The 16948-nt window shown below is 45.4% G+C and overlaps 1 protein-coding gene across 2 annotated transcripts in view; it reads left to right on the forward strand.

The window, feature by feature from the left end:
- Positions 1-16948, forward strand: part of LOC111963291 (echinoderm microtubule-associated protein-like 5) — a 55019-nt gene that overhangs the window by 32081 nt on the left and 5990 nt on the right. Inside the window, exons 5-33 of one of the 2 annotated variants that reach the window (XM_070443365.1) lie at positions 339-524; positions 1401-1536; positions 2183-2384; positions 3648-3785; positions 4001-4257; positions 4894-5106; positions 5202-5369; positions 6019-6125; positions 6269-6387; positions 6527-6713; positions 6977-7082; positions 7502-7595; positions 9374-9474; positions 9576-9769; positions 10048-10159; positions 10359-10486; positions 11309-11450; positions 11573-11725; positions 12240-12371; positions 12637-12725; positions 13092-13268; positions 13728-13929; positions 14102-14228; positions 14610-14624; positions 15112-15120; positions 15323-15401; positions 15752-15881; positions 16152-16250; positions 16683-16703. In XM_070443365.1, the coding sequence (XP_070299466.1) occupies positions 339-524; positions 1401-1536; positions 2183-2384; positions 3648-3785; positions 4001-4257; positions 4894-5106; positions 5202-5369; positions 6019-6125; positions 6269-6387; positions 6527-6713; positions 6977-7082; positions 7502-7595; positions 9374-9474; positions 9576-9769; positions 10048-10159; positions 10359-10486; positions 11309-11450; positions 11573-11725; positions 12240-12371; positions 12637-12725; positions 13092-13268; positions 13728-13929; positions 14102-14228; positions 14610-14624; positions 15112-15120; positions 15323-15401; positions 15752-15881; positions 16152-16250; positions 16683-16703 (3823 nt within the window). Of the gene's footprint in view, positions 1-338; positions 525-1400; positions 1537-2182; positions 2385-3647; positions 3786-4000; positions 4258-4893; positions 5107-5201; positions 5370-6018; positions 6126-6268; positions 6388-6526; positions 6714-6976; positions 7083-7501; positions 7596-9373; positions 9475-9575; positions 9770-10047; positions 10160-10358; positions 10487-11308; positions 11451-11572; positions 11726-12239; positions 12372-12636; positions 12726-13091; positions 13269-13727; positions 13930-14101; positions 14229-14609; positions 14625-14994; positions 15121-15322; positions 15402-15751; positions 15882-16151; positions 16251-16682; positions 16704-16948 lie in introns of those variants that run through there. The other variant, XM_070443364.1, reaches the window with a different exon arrangement.

Consider the following 16948-nt stretch of genomic DNA (forward strand, 5'->3'; position numbering starts at 1 on the left):
GTATGGAGATGGATCTGTGTGTGTGTGTTTGTGTGTGTCTGGGTGTGTGTGCATGCAAATTGAGATGTTACATGCAGTTACGTGCGCAATGTGATCCCAGTGTTTGTCTTTGTCATTTTGTACAGACCTTGTACTTTACTTTACAAAATTAAAATAATGTTCACTCTACAAATAAACACAAGTTAAAATGCCACAGCCTTGTTTCCATGCTAGATAACGTTTTGGTATGATATTATTAATATATGACTCAGGGTAGGATGAGTTGGTTGATTTATTTATTAACCACCCCGTTAAACTCAGTCTTCTCTCCTGTCTCCCCTGTTTGTTTCTGGGTTCAGTTTTGGAGCTTATGTGGCAACGCCCTGACCCCTAAGCGAGGAGTTTTTGGCAAAACGGGAGATCTCCAAACCATCCTCTGCCTGGCCTGTGCCAGAGATGAGGTCACATATTCAGGTGCCTTGAACGGTGACATCTACGTCTGGAAGGGCATCAACCTGATCCGGACAGTCCAAGGAGCCCATGGAGTAAGTGTGTGTGGTTGTTGGTTCTAACTTCAAATCAGCTTTAGTTCTGCCTCACTTCCTGGTGGTGTTTCTTGTTTATGTGTCACCCCTGTCAGTAGTGGCGTGTAGTTTGGGGAATGCTAAGCAGCAGACTCTTCTCAAATCAAGAGATGTCATGCTATGCAGCTCAGGCTTGCATTCTGCTACAGCCCCCACATGTCTGCCACAGGCCTGCTTTCACATTCAGACCCACAACTCACTCAACCGCATTGCCTGCCTGCCTGCCTGCCTGCCTGCCTGCCTGCCTGACTGCCTGCCTGCCTACACCCACCTTAGTGCTGACCAGTGGATGATTAAACAGGTCATCATCCATGTCCAACTCACCCACCTGCGACTGATCAACTCCTCCGTCCATAGAGCTTGGTTTATTTAGCCTGATGCCAGCATACAAGAGGACCGGTTTAGCAGGGTGACACCATGTCATGTAGCCTCTTTGGCTCTCTCTTATTTTCCTCAGTGAAAAGAATCAGCCGTTTACTTCTCGGGATTCAATTATATCTGTGAGTTCAACAGCTGGATGCAGGGCTGGAGGGGTGGGGGAGGGCACTCTACGTTGGTCCATGTCTGTCCTCTACACTCCAAACAGTCTACTTCAGTCACTGCGTTGCACAGCAGGTGGCCCCCGGAGCCTGCCAATAAATTAGGGAAAAAACAATGGTTCAAGCGCTTTATGTAACGCACCGTTGTGTTATCACTTCCCGCAGCAGCTAGTTTCTAATTGTTAAAGCCTTGTTAGACGTGTCTGCTGCAGCAGGGCTGTTGCTAGCTGCTGTACCGCTGGTCTGTCTTGTTCCTTTATGGTGCCCATCCCCACTGACAGACTGTCTTTTCTTCCAGTCCGGGATTTTCAGCATGAATGCCTGTGAAGAGGGCTTTGCCACGGGGGGCCGGGACGGCTGCGTCCGGCTATGGGATCTCAACTTCAAACCAATTACTGTTATCGATCTCAGGGAAACAGACCAGGGATATAAAGGTGACATGCAACTCCCTCATCTACTCTCCTCTTCTCTACCCCCACACAGAGTCAGTCCACAGGATGCCAATGTGCACTGAGTCGTTAAATGAACCAGTGTGTTCTTCTCATGCTGTTTGATAGTACAGGCCTTTTGTATACCTCTAGAGCCCTTTCTATTACATCTAGAGGATGTATTCTAGGGACTAATAGTTGTTTCCTTTCTTCTTTCTTTCGTTTGATTTGTGGTCTTGGGCCTAACAGTAGCTAGAGGTGAAAATAGCGGAGGTGGGTAACAGTGAGCAGTGCACTGGACAATCAGAGTACTACCTCTGTCCTTATGTGCATAGACGTCCCTGTATTGTATTGTTCCATTCCCCTTGTTTGTTATTCAGCCCAAAGTGTTATTGTATTATTTGTATACATATTTATGTATGTACAGTATATGAATATGTATACAATGTATGAATATACTGTTAATAGCTACCTCAATTCCTTCTTACCCCAGAGACAGCCAACTACACTGTCTCCATAACAACTAATAGACTGTGTAGTCCTCTTGTATTCCTTCTGTCTTGTTCTGTTTCTAACAGCCACTCTGTGTGTAGGTGTCTGTCTGAATGTTTTTATTTATTAACTGTTTGTGCATGCATGTGTGTGTTGGCAGGGTTGTCAGTGCGCAGCGTGTGTTGGCGGGGAGATCACATCTTGGTGGGCACCCAGGACAGTGAGATCTTTGAGGTGGTGGTCCACGATCGCACCAAGCCCTTCCTCATCATGCAGGGTCACTGTGAGGGGGAGCTGTGGGCGCTGGCAGTGCACCCCACCAAGCCCCTGGCCATGACCGGCAGCGATGACCGTTCAGTCAGGTGGGTGACCAAGCACAGCCACTGTCAACCCCTAGGATTCGTTTATGCTCATTAGAACTACAGTATCCCTCCCACAAATGCAGTTACCCTCAATGATCTGGTGTGTCCAAAGCAATGTATACATACAGGTACACATATTCAGGTACTTATATGGTTCATTAAGGAATTGGACCCACATGAGTACTTACAAAGCTGTCTCTCCTTCTGTCTCTCCCTCTGTCTCTGTCTCTCCCTCTGTCTCTGTCTCTCCCTCGGTCTCTCCCTCTGTCTCTTTCTCTGTCTCTCCCTCGGTCTCTCCCTCTGTTTCTGTCTCTCCCTCTGTCTCTCCCTCTGTCTCTTTCTCTGTCCTCTCTTCTCTTTGTCTCTTTCTCTGTCTTCTTTCTCTGTCTCTTTCTCGTCTCTTTCTCTCTCTCCGCTCCCGTCTCTCCTCTGTTTCTGTCTCTCCCTCTGTCTCTTTCCTGTCTCTTTCTCTGTCTCTTTCTCTGTCTCTTTCTCTGTCTCTTTCTCTGTCTCTTTTCTCTGTCTCTGTCTCTTCTTTCTGTCTCTCCCTCGGTCTCTCCTCGGTCTCTCCCTCGGTCTCTCCCTCTGTCTCTCCTCTGTCTCTCCCTCTGTCTCCCCTCGGTCTCTCCCTGGTCTCCCCTCTGTTTCGGCTCTCCCTCGTCTCTCCCTCTGTTTCTGTCTCTCCTTGTCTCTCCCTCTGTTTTCTCTCCCTCTGTTTCTGTCTCTCCCTCTGTTTCTGTCTCTCCCTCTGTCTCTCCTCTTGTCTCTCCCTCTGTCTCTCCCTCTGTCTCTCCCTCGGGCTCTCCCTCGGTCTCTTTCTCTGTCTCTTTCTCTGTCTCTCCCTCGGTCTCTCCCTCGGTCCTCTCCCTCGGTCTCTTTCTCTGTCTCTTTCTCGGCTCTCTCCCTTCGGTTCCTCCCTCGGTCTTCCCTCGGTCTCCTCCCCTCGGTCTCTGTCTCTCCCTTCTGTCTCTTTCTCTGTCTCACCCTCTGTCTCTCCCTCTGTTTCTGTCTCTCCCTGTCTCCTCCCTCTGTCTCTCTCCTCTGTCTCTTTCTCTGTCTCTCCCTCTGTCTCTCCCTCTGTCTCTTTCTCTGTCCCTCCCGTCTGTCTCTCCCTCTGTCTCTTTCTCTGTCTCTCCCTCTGTCTCTTTCCTCTGTCTTCCCTCGTCCTCTGTCTTCCCTCTCCCTCTCCCTCTGTCTCTCCCTCTCCCTCTCCCTCTGTCTCTCCCTCTGTATCTTTCTCTGTCTCTCCCTCTGTCTCTGTAGAATATGGAGCCTTATAGATCATGCGCTGATAGCTCGCTGTAATATGGAGGAACCTATCCGCTGTGCAGCTGTGAGCACGGACGGCATTCACCTGGCGCTGGGCATGAAGGACGGCTCCTTCACCGTCCTACGGGTCAGGTGAGTACAGGGCAGAGGTCAGAGGGCACATCTGATTCTTTCTGATTAGCTTGGTATGAACTTCATGTTAACTTCCTTTTTTTGCAATTTCATTACTGATGAACAATATGACAAGTTAGTGGATGCTTGGATACTCAATTTGATTAGAGAATGGTTGTTTCTTATTTAAAGAATATAGTGAATGACCTTTCCAGTAACGTCCTCCCTCTCCACAGAGACATGACAGAGGTGGTCCACATCAAAGACAGGAAGGAGGCCATCCATGAGCTGAAGTACTCTCCCGATGGAGCTCACCTTGCCGTGGGTTCCAATGATAACTCTGTGGACATCTACGGCGTGGTGCAGAGGTATAAGAAGGTGGGAGAGTGCATCGGCTCCACTAGCTTCATCACACACATGGACTGGTCCACAGACAGCAAGTATCTGCAGACCAATGACGGCAACGGAAAGAGGCTCTTCTACAGGATGCCAAGTAAGTCTGACGATTAGACGTCTCGGCATGTAGATAAAGGACACTGTGAAGAGCCTTATTCTCTATGGGAAGGAAACGGCACCGGCTAAGACAGGATTTCTCTTGTCATTTCTACACTGTCATTAATGATACTTTACAGCTATATGTGTCATGTATGCCTTGTTGTAGGGCTAGGGTTGTAACGATTAGTTGTCATTCAAATGACCATCTTTGAAAATTAGCTGCTACATATAACACAGCCTTGGTGACACCCCTGGCTCAAAAACAAATGGTTTTGACTGCTTGGAACTTTTGGAAATGTAGCTTCTCCTCCCGACTGTGCCGTCCTGTTGTAAAATGATTAACAACTTTACCAACTTCATGTAAAAATGTTAAGCTGCTATTGTGTAAACTACTGTATATCTACTTGAAAATACATTTGAATCCCCTCCCCCTTCTAACATGAATGTATTAAGACGATTATGATGTTTATTCTTTTTAGTTTGGTCATTGTCCATAATTGACGGTCACACAATTATACGACAATTGTGTCAGCCCTACATATGGCCATGAGACAACATTGTCATGATGACTAATGTGCTGCTCATTTGATGCTTTAGTTGCACGTGATGGAGATAATATTGTCTTTCTACACAGGTGGTAAAGAGGTCACCAACAGGGAAGAGCTGAAGCTGGTGCAGTGGTCCTCGTGGACGTGTGTGTTGGGCCCCGAGGTCAACGGAATATGGCCCAAATACTCCGAGATCAATGACATCAACTCTGTTGACGCCAACTTTAATAATCAAGTTTTAGTAACAGCAGATGATTATGGATTAGTGAAGCTATTACGGTACCCGTGTGTAAGAAAAGGTAAGGATTTCCATTGGTTTCTCTATTCATTGATGTGATGTTGTCAGTTCATGCATTCACAAATTAACCTAGAACTACTCTTCTCTCTATCCCAGGTGCAAAGTTTAAAAAGTATTTAGGTCACTCTGCCCATATAACCAATGCCAGGTGGTCACATGACTACCAGTGGGTGATAACCATTGGTGGTGCTGACCACTCAGTTTTCCAGTGGAAGTTTGTCACAGACAGAAAGTCGAAAGAAACTCTTCACATAGCACCTCAAGGTACATCGCTGTCCCGTTTCTATTCCATAACATCACTCCTGCTCAATGTGAATATGACTCTGAAGTGCAGAGAAGTCTGTGACCCTTCCCCTTGAATGATGTTCCTTATCCCAGCTAAAAGCTTTCTACATCAGCTCATAGAAGAGCACTTTTGTGTTTGTGTACAGCTCCTACAACCTTGTCCTCGTTTGTAAGTAATGTTTCTCAACTAAATGGTCTCAGACAGAGCTGCGCTGCGCTTTGTGAAATGAAACCACATACTAACTGTCTTTCCATTTAATTTTCCTAATGGACCAGCGAGTACCGGCCTAGCAGTGCCAGGGCTACTCACTGCCTGGTCTTGGCACAGCCAACCGAGTTTCTCTGCATCAGCATTTTTATGTCTCAGTCTGCTTAATAGGGCTGTGGAACGGGGCAAGCAGTCCAACACTTAAGACTTTTAAAAGGCTTGCTTGATGAATATGAGATGTCATCTTCACCCAGCAAAATAATTGTTCTGTGATCCACTTTGGTGTTGGCTAAAATGGTACTCAATACTGGTTGTCATGCTAGTTATGGATTAGTGTGTTTAACCCTATTCAACAGACTGATGTGGGAGCAGCTGGGTTTTAGAATAGATATGATGTAGTCTTCTTCTTCTCTCCCGCAGAGACGTTGGGCGACTCCAACAGTGAGGAGTCGGACTCGGACCAGTCGGACGTGCCTGAGATGGACTCAGAGATCGAGCAGGAGACACACCTCACATATCGGCGGCAGGTTAGTGACACAACACCTGCTCTCCTCTCAGATGGCTTTTCCTTTGAATATGACACATTTATGAACATTGCATATGAAAAACAATTGATATTACATTGAGTAAAAACCTTAACAGATTCCTCATATTGTATTTCCATGTCCAGGTTTACAAAGAAGATCTAGCTCAGCTCAAAGAGCAGTCCAAGGAGAAGCACCGTGCGCTGGCCATGAAGAAGAGGGAGAGAGCACCAGGGAGCGGGTTGAAGCTACACTTCATCCACGGGTTAGGACACCTCATACCATCATCCATGGCAGCACCACATACCATCAAACATCACACAAACAAGAGATAGATTGTGACTGATATTAATCATTCATTATTATTGATCTCAATAATTGCTCCCTGTGTTGTTGTGCTCCAGCTACAGAGGCTACGACTGCAGGAACAACCTGTTCTACACCCAGACAGGGGAGATAGTGTACCACGTGGCGGCCGTGGGGGTGGTGTACAACCGACAGCAGAACACCCAGCGCTTCTACATGGGCCATGATGACGACATTCTGTGCCTGGCCATCCACCCCCTCAAGGACTATGTAGCAACAGGCCAGGTAGGTAGCACTGCTAACAATGAACTATTCAGAGACAGGGATAGAGTAGCAACCCCTCTCAGGGCCTAAGGATAGAGAGGCTGACCTCTGAGGATGCCTTTGGGAGCTGGAGGCTCATATGCTTATGGTGCAAAGTAACCAAAGATGATTTCCTACTGCCAAGACTGTGCTAAAACTATTGAATTGTCATGAATGGGTGTTGAAGTTGCTGTGGATGAGTGGAAGCATTATGTGGAAGCTAATTGTTTCTTCTGTCTGTCCAGGTAGGGCGAGATTCTTCCATCCACATATGGGATACAGAGATTATGAAACCCATGTCTGTGTTGAAAGGATTCCACCAACTCGGAGTGTGTGCCTTGGACTTCTCAGGTAATACCCCAGAGTTGTTTACAGCTGCTTTCCATACACTCTCCAGATAATGTAACACATTGAACACAACAACGACCAATTCTTGCTTTAATCTAACCTGACATTCTCAGTCAGCCATGAAGAAAAATAACTCTTCCTTCACACAGGAGGGGCGAGTTACAATCTGTGCCAATTTAAGAGCATCGCTCTGAACAAACATGTTACAGAGATAGTGTACTCTGGCAGGCTGGCACATCAAGGAAAAGGCGCTCATCTCTCTCCCACTAATTGGCCACAGACAGAGGCATAGCTGCCATTACATGCCATGGATCATACCAGGGAGCAGACTAGTTTACTGTTCCTCACAAAACAAGAGTAAATAAGAAGCCTCCTTGTGAATTTTGTATTGAATTAAGTTGTGTTTTGTTGTTCTTACTCAGCGGATGGCAAGCGGTTGGCCTCGGTGGGGCTGGATGACAACCACACCATTGTCCTTTGGGACTGGAGGAAGGGGGAGAAGCTCTCAGCCATCAGGTTGGTACAGTACAGTAGCTGTTATGGCATCTCAGATGAGCCATTCAGATCTTAGCAGCCGTCTCCTTGATAGGCAGAGACTAGAGAGGTCAAAGGTCAAGATAAGTCCTAGGGGTTGACATGCTTTAGGAACACTGCACTCTTACTGATGAAAAACAAGAACAGAGAATGTTTTCTATTTTCTCTGTGAGTTAGCTCGTGTTATACATGTTGATCTCATACTACTAGTTTTGGTGCAGATTCAGTTTGGTTGTATTCATGGAAATGTGCGATCTTTGTCCACAGGCTATAACCCGGTCAGTAGTCCCTGCAGGATAAATTAGTCATCCAGCCCCACTGATTCACAGATACGTGTCCAGTCATGCAATGTCGAGCATCTCAAACATCCCCTGGCCATTGTACAGTACAGGCTCCAGAGCTGAGAGAATAACAACAAGTACATCAATGCTCTCGATCTAAACCTTCCCTTTAATTCTCTAGACAACTTGAGCAGCTCCACTTTAAATGTGGACATTTATATAGAAGGGTTCACTGGTTGATTGATAAAGAGAGGAGGGAGGGGAACCACCCTGCAGACTCTTAAAGCTGTTCTTGGCCCTGCCAACTCACAGCTGAATGATTAAAATGTATGGCTGGTGCAGATCTCCTGCCCATCCATCTTAACCTGAATCCATCTTAACCTGGATCCATCTTAACCTGAATCCATCTTAACCTGGATCCATCTTAACCTGGATCCATCTTAACCTGGATCCATCTTAACCTGGATCCATCTTAACCTGGATCCATCTTAACCTGAATCCATCTTAACCTGGATCCATCTTAACCTGAATCCATCTTAACCTGAATCCATCTTAACCTGGATCCATCTTAACCTGGATCCATCTTAACCTGGATCCATCTTAACCTGAATCCATTTTACCTGGGTTCAGACTGCATTCACTGTGGGCGCTAATTTCAAATTGAAAGTGCCCGTTTAGAAATAGACAATTATGTAAAATCGAAATGGCAATTCAAATGAGCAAATATCCAATATCCAGGACTTCAAAATAGTAATCTACCATCTATATGGACACCCCCATTTCTCTCAGTCTTTGCTGGTCTTGTTCCTCTATGGCTTTGCGCTTGATATTCATAGCGATAATATAGTCTATTGGAATTCCATCAGGCTTGTTAGAGCAGTGGAGGACTGCTCCTCTTCCTGCCTGCGTGCCGTAGCTGTTGTGTACTGTGCTCCCGTGGCAGCTCAGACAGCTTGGAGCTGCACTAATCTACTTTGCAGGCCTTGGTGGGCAGTGCAGTGAGGCGGACAGAGGGAAATGGGGCCTGACAGAGCCTGCCTTGTGCACTGCACTGCCTAGTCCTCAGCTGGGAGAGGAGCATGGTGAGGGGAAGAGATAGAGTAGAGGGAGGAAAAAGAGAGAGGGGGAGGAAGAGAGAGGGATGGAAGTGAGTGAGAAGGCTTGAAAGGGATCAAGAGATGAAGTAGGTGTCAGTACAGCTCTGGCCTCAGTGAGTGCCATGTAGTGATGCAGCAGCTCAAAGGCCAGTGATTAGGGAGCCATCCCAGAGTGCACTACGCTCCATTGGATCAGACAGAAAAGGCCACTGATCCTTATTGTTCATATGTGAAGTGATCAAGAGCCCTTAGGGAGGGTGGCAGCCACGCTATGCAGATGCACTGTATACTAACTGTCTTCTAAGTGTATTCCTCTTCCTTTTCAGATCCATAGTATTTTTGTGTGAATGGAATTAATGAAATGTTTGTAATAATTTTTCAGGGGAAGCAAGGATAAGATTTTCGTCATCAAAGTGAATCCATACTGTCCTGACAAGCTCATCACAGCAGGAATAAAGCATATGAAGTTCTGGCATAAAACAGGTAAGAGACCCCAAAGTCAGACAAGAGAGTTGACTCAGCAGTGTCTCAAGGAACGGTGTGATGTGTTGTTATGGGAGTTACTGACACAACCTTTCTTTCAGGTGGTGGTCTGATCGGGCGTAAGGGCAACATGGGGAAGACCGAGACGATGATGTGTGCTGTGTATGGCTGGACAGAGGAGATGGTGTTCTCGGGGACGTGCACAGGAGACATCTGTATCTGGAGAGACATGTTCCTGGTGAAGACAGTCAAAGCCCATGATGGCCCAGTCTTCAGTATGCACGCCCTGGAGAAGGTACTGGAAGGGAAGGGGTTATTAACACACTGGCCATTTGAAATGTCAAATAGAGACGTCTCTCTCTGTTTCTATCTCTATCTTTCTTCCTCTCTCGCTATCTCTGTTTCACTCTTTGTTTGTGCCATTACAATTCTGATGGTGTAGTATTGTCAATGAAGAGAGTACTAGGATTGTATTATTTCAGTTGTCAGTTTTATACAAAGATGCTATGTGAGTGATTAAAGAAGATTAGAATCTCTCTATCTCCTGTTCTCTCGTGATGTCCCACTCTGTAGGGATTTGTGACCGGAGGGAAGGACGGCATAGTGGCTCTGTGGGACAACACCTTTGAGAGATGCCTCAAGACGTACGCCATCAAGAGAGCAGTCCTCGCTCCAGGCTCCAAAGGTAAAAAGATCACCTTTCTCTCATACCGCCGCCGTGGAGCCAATCACATTACATACTGGGCTCATAGCTCCAACGCCAATGGAATCATTCAGTGGAAATCCATTTAAACACTCAATCCATTTAGCGTTAATGAAGATTGCTTCCTCTGCCCCTGGTTAAAGTGAAGGTCTTTGACGTTATCCTATAATTCACTCTATAGGGTTGCTGTTGGAGGACAACCCTTCCATACGTGCCATATCTCTTGGTCATGGTTATATACTGGTGGGGACAAAGAATGGCGAGATTCTGGAGGTGGATAAGAGTGGACCTATTACCTTGCTGGTCCAGGTGAGCGGTTACACAGAGTTACATACAATTATAAAGTCAACTGTCTGTCACAAATGCCACAATGACCAGCACACATGACATGCTCCAGCTGTAACTCCGGCAAGCAGGGATGTGTCACCCAGGTTTTTGCAGTTTGGTTATGTGGGAGCCAATGAGATGTCAGTAATGAAGGGGTCAGCTGGGGGCACATTATTTTGGGGTTTAAAGCCTGCAAATGTACTAACAGACTGGCAGTGAGGGGAACTGTCCCATCACTTTGGAAACCATTGTAAAACTACTGTACACTACAGTTGAAGGCATTCAGTTGTACAACTGACTAGGTATCCCCACTTCCCTTTCCCTGGAATAATGTTGCAGAAAAAGTTAGGCAACTGTTTATAAGACAGTTTTGCACTGCAGACTTTTAATTTTGTAAATTCATTTTACAAAGATAAGTGCTTCTACTATCTCCCCAGGCCTCCTTTGACCCATAGGAAACCCAGAACTAATGTTATTGATTTCTTTTGTTAAATGCTCTCGAGCAAATGAGCAATTTCTTATGGGTGAAGCCAAGCAACAGAAGCTATGGCTCCTCGGCTCCTCCATTGATTTTGATTATGCACTTAATAATTCTAACAATAAATCTGTGGATGTGTGCTTGCCAAATACAAGGCTGTGCTAGACGTGTATTTATTTAACTAAGTATATAAAATATTTTATGTAGGGGTCAGAAGATGGTTCACCCTATAAAATGTGGTTCCTTACTCCTTACTCTCTGACCTTGATTAGGTTGAACTGAGCTGCACTGAATTCAATGATATTGTCTATTTGATGGGTACACAGGGTCACATGGAGGGTGAGGTGTGGGGCCTGGCCACTCATCCTCATCTCCCTCTCTGTGCCACTGTCAGCGATGACAAAACCCTGCGTATATGGGACCTGTCCCCCAGCCACTGTATGCTGGCTGTACGCAAGCTCAAGAAAGGTGAGTCACTCAACCCTCAAAATAGAGAAGTCTATGCTACATTCATTCACCTCCTTCCTTTCTTTCTGTGGTGCATTCATACAGTTATTAGGTGCATTAGTACTAACTGACGTCCTCCATAGGGGGGCGCTGCTGCTGCTTCTCCCCTGAGGGCAAGGCCCTGGCGGTGGGCCTGAACGACGGCAGCTTCCTCATCGTCAATGCAGACACCCTGGAGGACCTAGTGTCCTTCCACCACCGCAAGGACATAATCTCAGACATACGCTTCTCACCAGGTCAGATGCTCGCCTCCGTCCATCCCTTCATCCCTCCCTCCCTATAAACCCCATCCAGATATTCTTCCCTGAGGAAAGAAAGACAGAGTGTAAAAGTTAACTTTCTTAAAAATAAATAAAAAATAAGCAGAGATGTGGCCAGGTATTCATATTTCCCCCTGCTGTGAGGAGAAGAGGTATTGCTGCAGGCTTGACCCAAATACACTACTGTATGTAACAAGGCCAGGCAGGGAGAGACGAAGTCTGTCTGAGTGGGAAGAGAGTAGTGGGGGAGGATAAAGTGAGAGCTAGAAACTAAACTCTCGATCCAGTTTCCCAACACATCACCGATAGTAACTTAAAAGGGTTCGAAGATAGTTGTTTTTGTTATAAAGAATTGTGACCACATACTGTAGATATGGAGTCAGAGTTTATTTTATTTGTGTTGTTGTCTTGGCTGCTGATCAGAAGGTCTGTCAGTCTTGTGAAACAGATGAGAAAACCCTTTTGAAACATGGCTGCTGTGTTTATTCAGGTGCAGGGAAGTACCTGGCGGTGGCGTCGGGTGACAGCTTTGTGGACATCTATAATGTGATGAGCAGCAAGAGGGTGGGGGTGTGCAAGGGGTCCCTAATCTACATCACCCATCTGGACTGGGACAAGAGAGGTAAACATGTTGGTTTAACCAGTACACTGATTGTGGCAGTGACCTTTGCAACTGACAGTGGACTTGGACCAAAGCCATTGTATTTCAGGCTATTCTTACTGTTGGCTCATTCACAATGTGTTGAAATCCATTTTAAACCCCTGGGTAAATAAATAGTTGTTTTGTGTTATTCCAAGTATAAAACTGAATGATAATGCTACTATAAAGCACAAAAGTGTTTAATTTGTAATCCGATTCAATCTTAACTGTGTTCTCTCATTCACAGGAAAACTACTTCAAGTAAACACTGGTGCTAAAGAGCAGTTATTTTTCGAAGCTCCACGGGGGAAAAAGCAGACCATTCCTGCTACCGAGGTAAGCACAGCACAGACACTGCTGCCATGGCTCATGGCGTTGTGGTGGGTATAGCGGGGCTGGCCTACTTTCCCCCCCGGGATGTCACAGGACGGCGTGGGAAGGGCATTCAAGCATTAACACGGCCCACTTTTTACCAGCATCGTTCTTATTCTGGCAATTTAAATGGGATAGTGTTTTTAGGGCCTTATACTGTGTGACATTCAGACACCTTGTGAGACACAGAGAGTGGGGAGCACTAAGGATATAGGGGTTAGAGATGATAGCTTCTGTCAGGCTGGTGCTGTGTCAAATCTCATAGGAACCACTGGTGTCCTCCTCTCCTCCCTTCTCCCACTTCTCCTCCCTCCTCCTCCTCTTCTTCAGGTGGAGAAGATAGACTGGAGCACATGGACCTGTGTGCTCGGGACGTCCTGTGAGGGGATCTGGCCTGTGGTCAGTGAGGTTACCGAGGTGACTGCTGCCTGCCTTAGCAACGACAGAAAGGTGCTAGCAACGGGTGATGATCTGGGATACGTCAAGCTATTCAGGTATCCTGTCAAGGTAAGACACTGTTAATAATATTTTATTATAATAAATATTATATTTTAATGTCCTCTTGCCCTTACTGGAATATAAACCCTCTTAAATATCTTAAATAATCACACAGCACCCAAGCCCCCCCACCCTACCCCTCTAAAAAAGCATAAACATAAACACCCTTGCCTTTCGTGAACTAAGACTCGCACTTTACTTTTTCCTACTAGCACTGACTTTGTGGATAGTTACTTTATTGAAGAAAAATGTACTTACTATGACTGAGATACTTGTATGTGGTTGTCCCAGCTAGCTGTTTTAAGATGAATGCACTAACTGTAGGTCGCTCTGGATAAGAGCGTCTGCTAAATGACTCTTTTATTAAAATTTTTAATTGTAACATTTACACTAATGTAATGTTAATTCTATGCTAGTGTTATTTGTTATTTGAATGTTATTTTAAGTTAATGCTACTTCTGCCCACAGGGAAAGTATGCAAAGTTCAAGCGCTATGTGGCCCATAGCACCCATGTGACTAACGTGCGTTGGACGCATGATGACGGTCTCCTGGTGACGGTCGGCGGGGGTGACACGTGCCTCATGATCTGGACCCACGAGGCAGAGGGGCACCGGGAGGCCAGACATTGTGACAGTGAAGAGTCGGACATCGAGAGCGAGGATGATGGGGGTGAGAAATACACCCCAAACTAAACCTGGGGCTTCAGTCTGAAGTCATCACAGAGTCACTATCTACTGATATATTTAGCCTCCCTCTAATATGTAATTCTATGTAGCCTCCCGTAGATGGTAAAAAGGCTGTGTTCTGATCTAGTATCTTGATGTTTTCTGTCATTGGCCAGGTTATGACAGTGATGTGACGAGGGAGAATGAGATCAACTACACCATCAAGGCCTTATCCACCAACATGCGACCCATGACTGGGGTCAAACCCCACCTGCAGCTGAAGGAGCCGTCTGTGGACGAGAGGTAACAAACCACAGGACTGTGGAGAGATACACAAGGGATCAAATCTTTTTCTTTTCTTTTTCTTTTGAGCTTTCTTTATTGGACACATGATGGACAAATCTTGAACAGTCAAAATACTTTGAGCGAATCAGTTTAAACTGAAACGAGATGTAGTGAAAGCACAGCCAATTGGGAACTCATAGTGAATGTATCAAAGTGAGACCAAACGATCCACCAACTCAATTTGTGTAAATTCAAATTTACTCAATCACGTTTCTTTTTTGCCTTTACGTGAATTCATACTGCCCATTTGAGGATAACCTCACCTCTCTCTTCTTCTCTCTTCAATGTCTGTCCATCTGTCTCTGTCTGTCCTGCTCTCCTCTTTCATTCTACTTGAAGGCAGGGGGTAGTCAGGTAAGAGACTTTACACAAGACATCACCATTACTTTAGGGAAAAGTACCTCTTGCTAGGCACAATATACTTTAAACCCTGAGATACAGTATCTCAGTTTCAGATATCTCAAGTATCGATTGATAAAGGATGTTAATATATGTATTTCACAGAACCTATTGTCCAAATAAGCTGTACATAAGGTCTTTATTTGGGTTTTGGAAATGTTTTTGGTTTCCGGCTATAATAAAAAATCATGTCTGCTTCAGTCTATGGTTGGACAACCCATGCAGCATCTGTGGGTGCTGGTTAGTGGTTGTCATAGAGATCCTGAAGGTGCTGGTTGTTATGGATACTCCGTGGCGCTGAATATGGTGTATTTTATGTCCTCAGTGGCTGCAGTGTCCGTGTTGTGTTACGCTGCTGTGTCGGTGGGGCAGCTGTGAACGCTATGCTGTCAAAACCCCTGTTCTAATGTTCCCTTTCCCTTTGTTATTGCTGCCATGGAAGAGGGTCAAGGTAAGACACATCTCCTCTGGTCCATATTAAGTTCTGATTAAATATTTCAGACCCGAATTTCACTTGTTGAGCACTTACAGCTCAAGAAAGGTATTCTGGAAATACATGTTTCATGAATGTCTTGACTTGTATTTTGGATCTTTGACTTGAGAAAGATTGGTCGATGGGATCATACACAACAGATCCTCTTATTCTGTGTCAGACCTCCTGTAAGCAGGGCGCTGCCACAGCCTGAGAAGCTGCAGACCAACAACGTGGGCAAGAAGAAGAGGCCCATCGAGGTGAGACTGGTGTTACTTCAGGACAAATACACACATCCAAATAATGTTTTATGGATGTTGGCTATTGCAACCCACCTATTTCATCAAATGAGATCTTTACATTAGCGTGTGTCATTCAGCAAATGGGTTGGTCATTGTTTTGGTAATGCAATCCTTTAGAATCAAGTGTTCTTCTTTGTCCACTCCAGACCTCCTCTTCAGGGACCCTGATTTAATCATAATTCCATCTTGAGGAAGTACATGCTCCTGCTCTTCTGCCATTCCTGGCACTGACAAAAAAGAAAGTTGTCTCGCCCTCTGTAGCTATGGGGATTACCTTTGACCCTGGCCCTTTCATGACTCTCCCACAGGACCTGGTGCTGGATCTGGTTTTTGGTTACCGTGGCAATGACTGCCGCAACAACGTCCACTACCTGAATGAGGGGGCAGATATCATCTACCACACAGCTTCTGTTGGCATAGTCCTCAACCTAACCACAGGTGGGCGGGGTTAGAGTAAAGAAGGGATGGGCAGAGTTGTGTTCATCTGAACAGAGTTTTACAGTACTGTTGAATGAGTCTTAATGCTGTTCTTTGAGAACCTAAATATGTTCTTACGAGAACTGTCAATTCATATATATCTGTGTGTGTGTGTGTGTGTGTGTGTGTGTGTGTGTGTGTGTGTGTGTGTGNTGTGTGTGTGTGTGTGTGTGTGTGTGTGTGTGTGTGTGTGTGTGTGTGTGTGTGTGTGGTGTGTGTGCTTCCTTGCAGCCTGCCAAAGCTTCTATATAGAACATAGTGATGACATTCTGTGCCTGACTATCAATCAACACCCCAAATTCCCCAACGTGGTGGCAACTGGCCAAGTAGGTATGTTTGTGAGAGGTTTTTCCCTATGTGTTGTAACTGTGTGTTCTGCTGGGGGACTACTGTGCTCCCCTCTCTTATCTGTGCTCTGAAGCAGCTAACCTGTATAATCGCAATATTCACACGGTTGAATAAAATAATAATTGTCACGCATGCTCTGTGCCTCGCAATCCACAGAAACCTATCAAACACACTTGGTCTGTAAACAACTGTTATTTGTCTGGAAAGAGAATCAAAAGCTGCATGTGGGAGCTCCTTGTACATTTCCCATGTACCTATTGGCTCTTAATGAGGAAAACTACTACAATACAGTATGCTGACAATAATCTTAGTAACACTTGGACTGTGTAAAATAGTGTCATAGAGTTGTAATGGTGCCATTGATCTCAGTAGTATTTTTTAAAGATTTTTTCTCAATTTTTTTCTTCCTTACAGGTGATACTGGTGATATGTCAGGTAAGAACTTTGCCATTTCAATAGTTTTGGTTTGTTCCAGACAGCAGAGAATATTGTTCTGAGGGAGAGGGTTTCAATAAACTAAATGGAAAATATGAAGATGTGTTTCTTATGGTAGATTGAGAATATCCTTATCTTCTTCATACAGAGCATGGTTTAATTGATTGACAGCTATCCAGATACCTTCTACTACAGGTATCCTCAACTAGATTCAGCCACGGGGCGATTTTCTTTTATTGAGCGGA

Source organism: Salvelinus sp. IW2-2015, linkage group LG4q.2, assembly GCF_002910315.2.
Source record: "Salvelinus sp. IW2-2015 linkage group LG4q.2, ASM291031v2, whole genome shotgun sequence".
In the NCBI taxonomy this organism is placed as follows: domain Eukaryota; kingdom Metazoa; phylum Chordata; class Actinopteri; order Salmoniformes; family Salmonidae; genus Salvelinus; species Salvelinus sp. IW2-2015.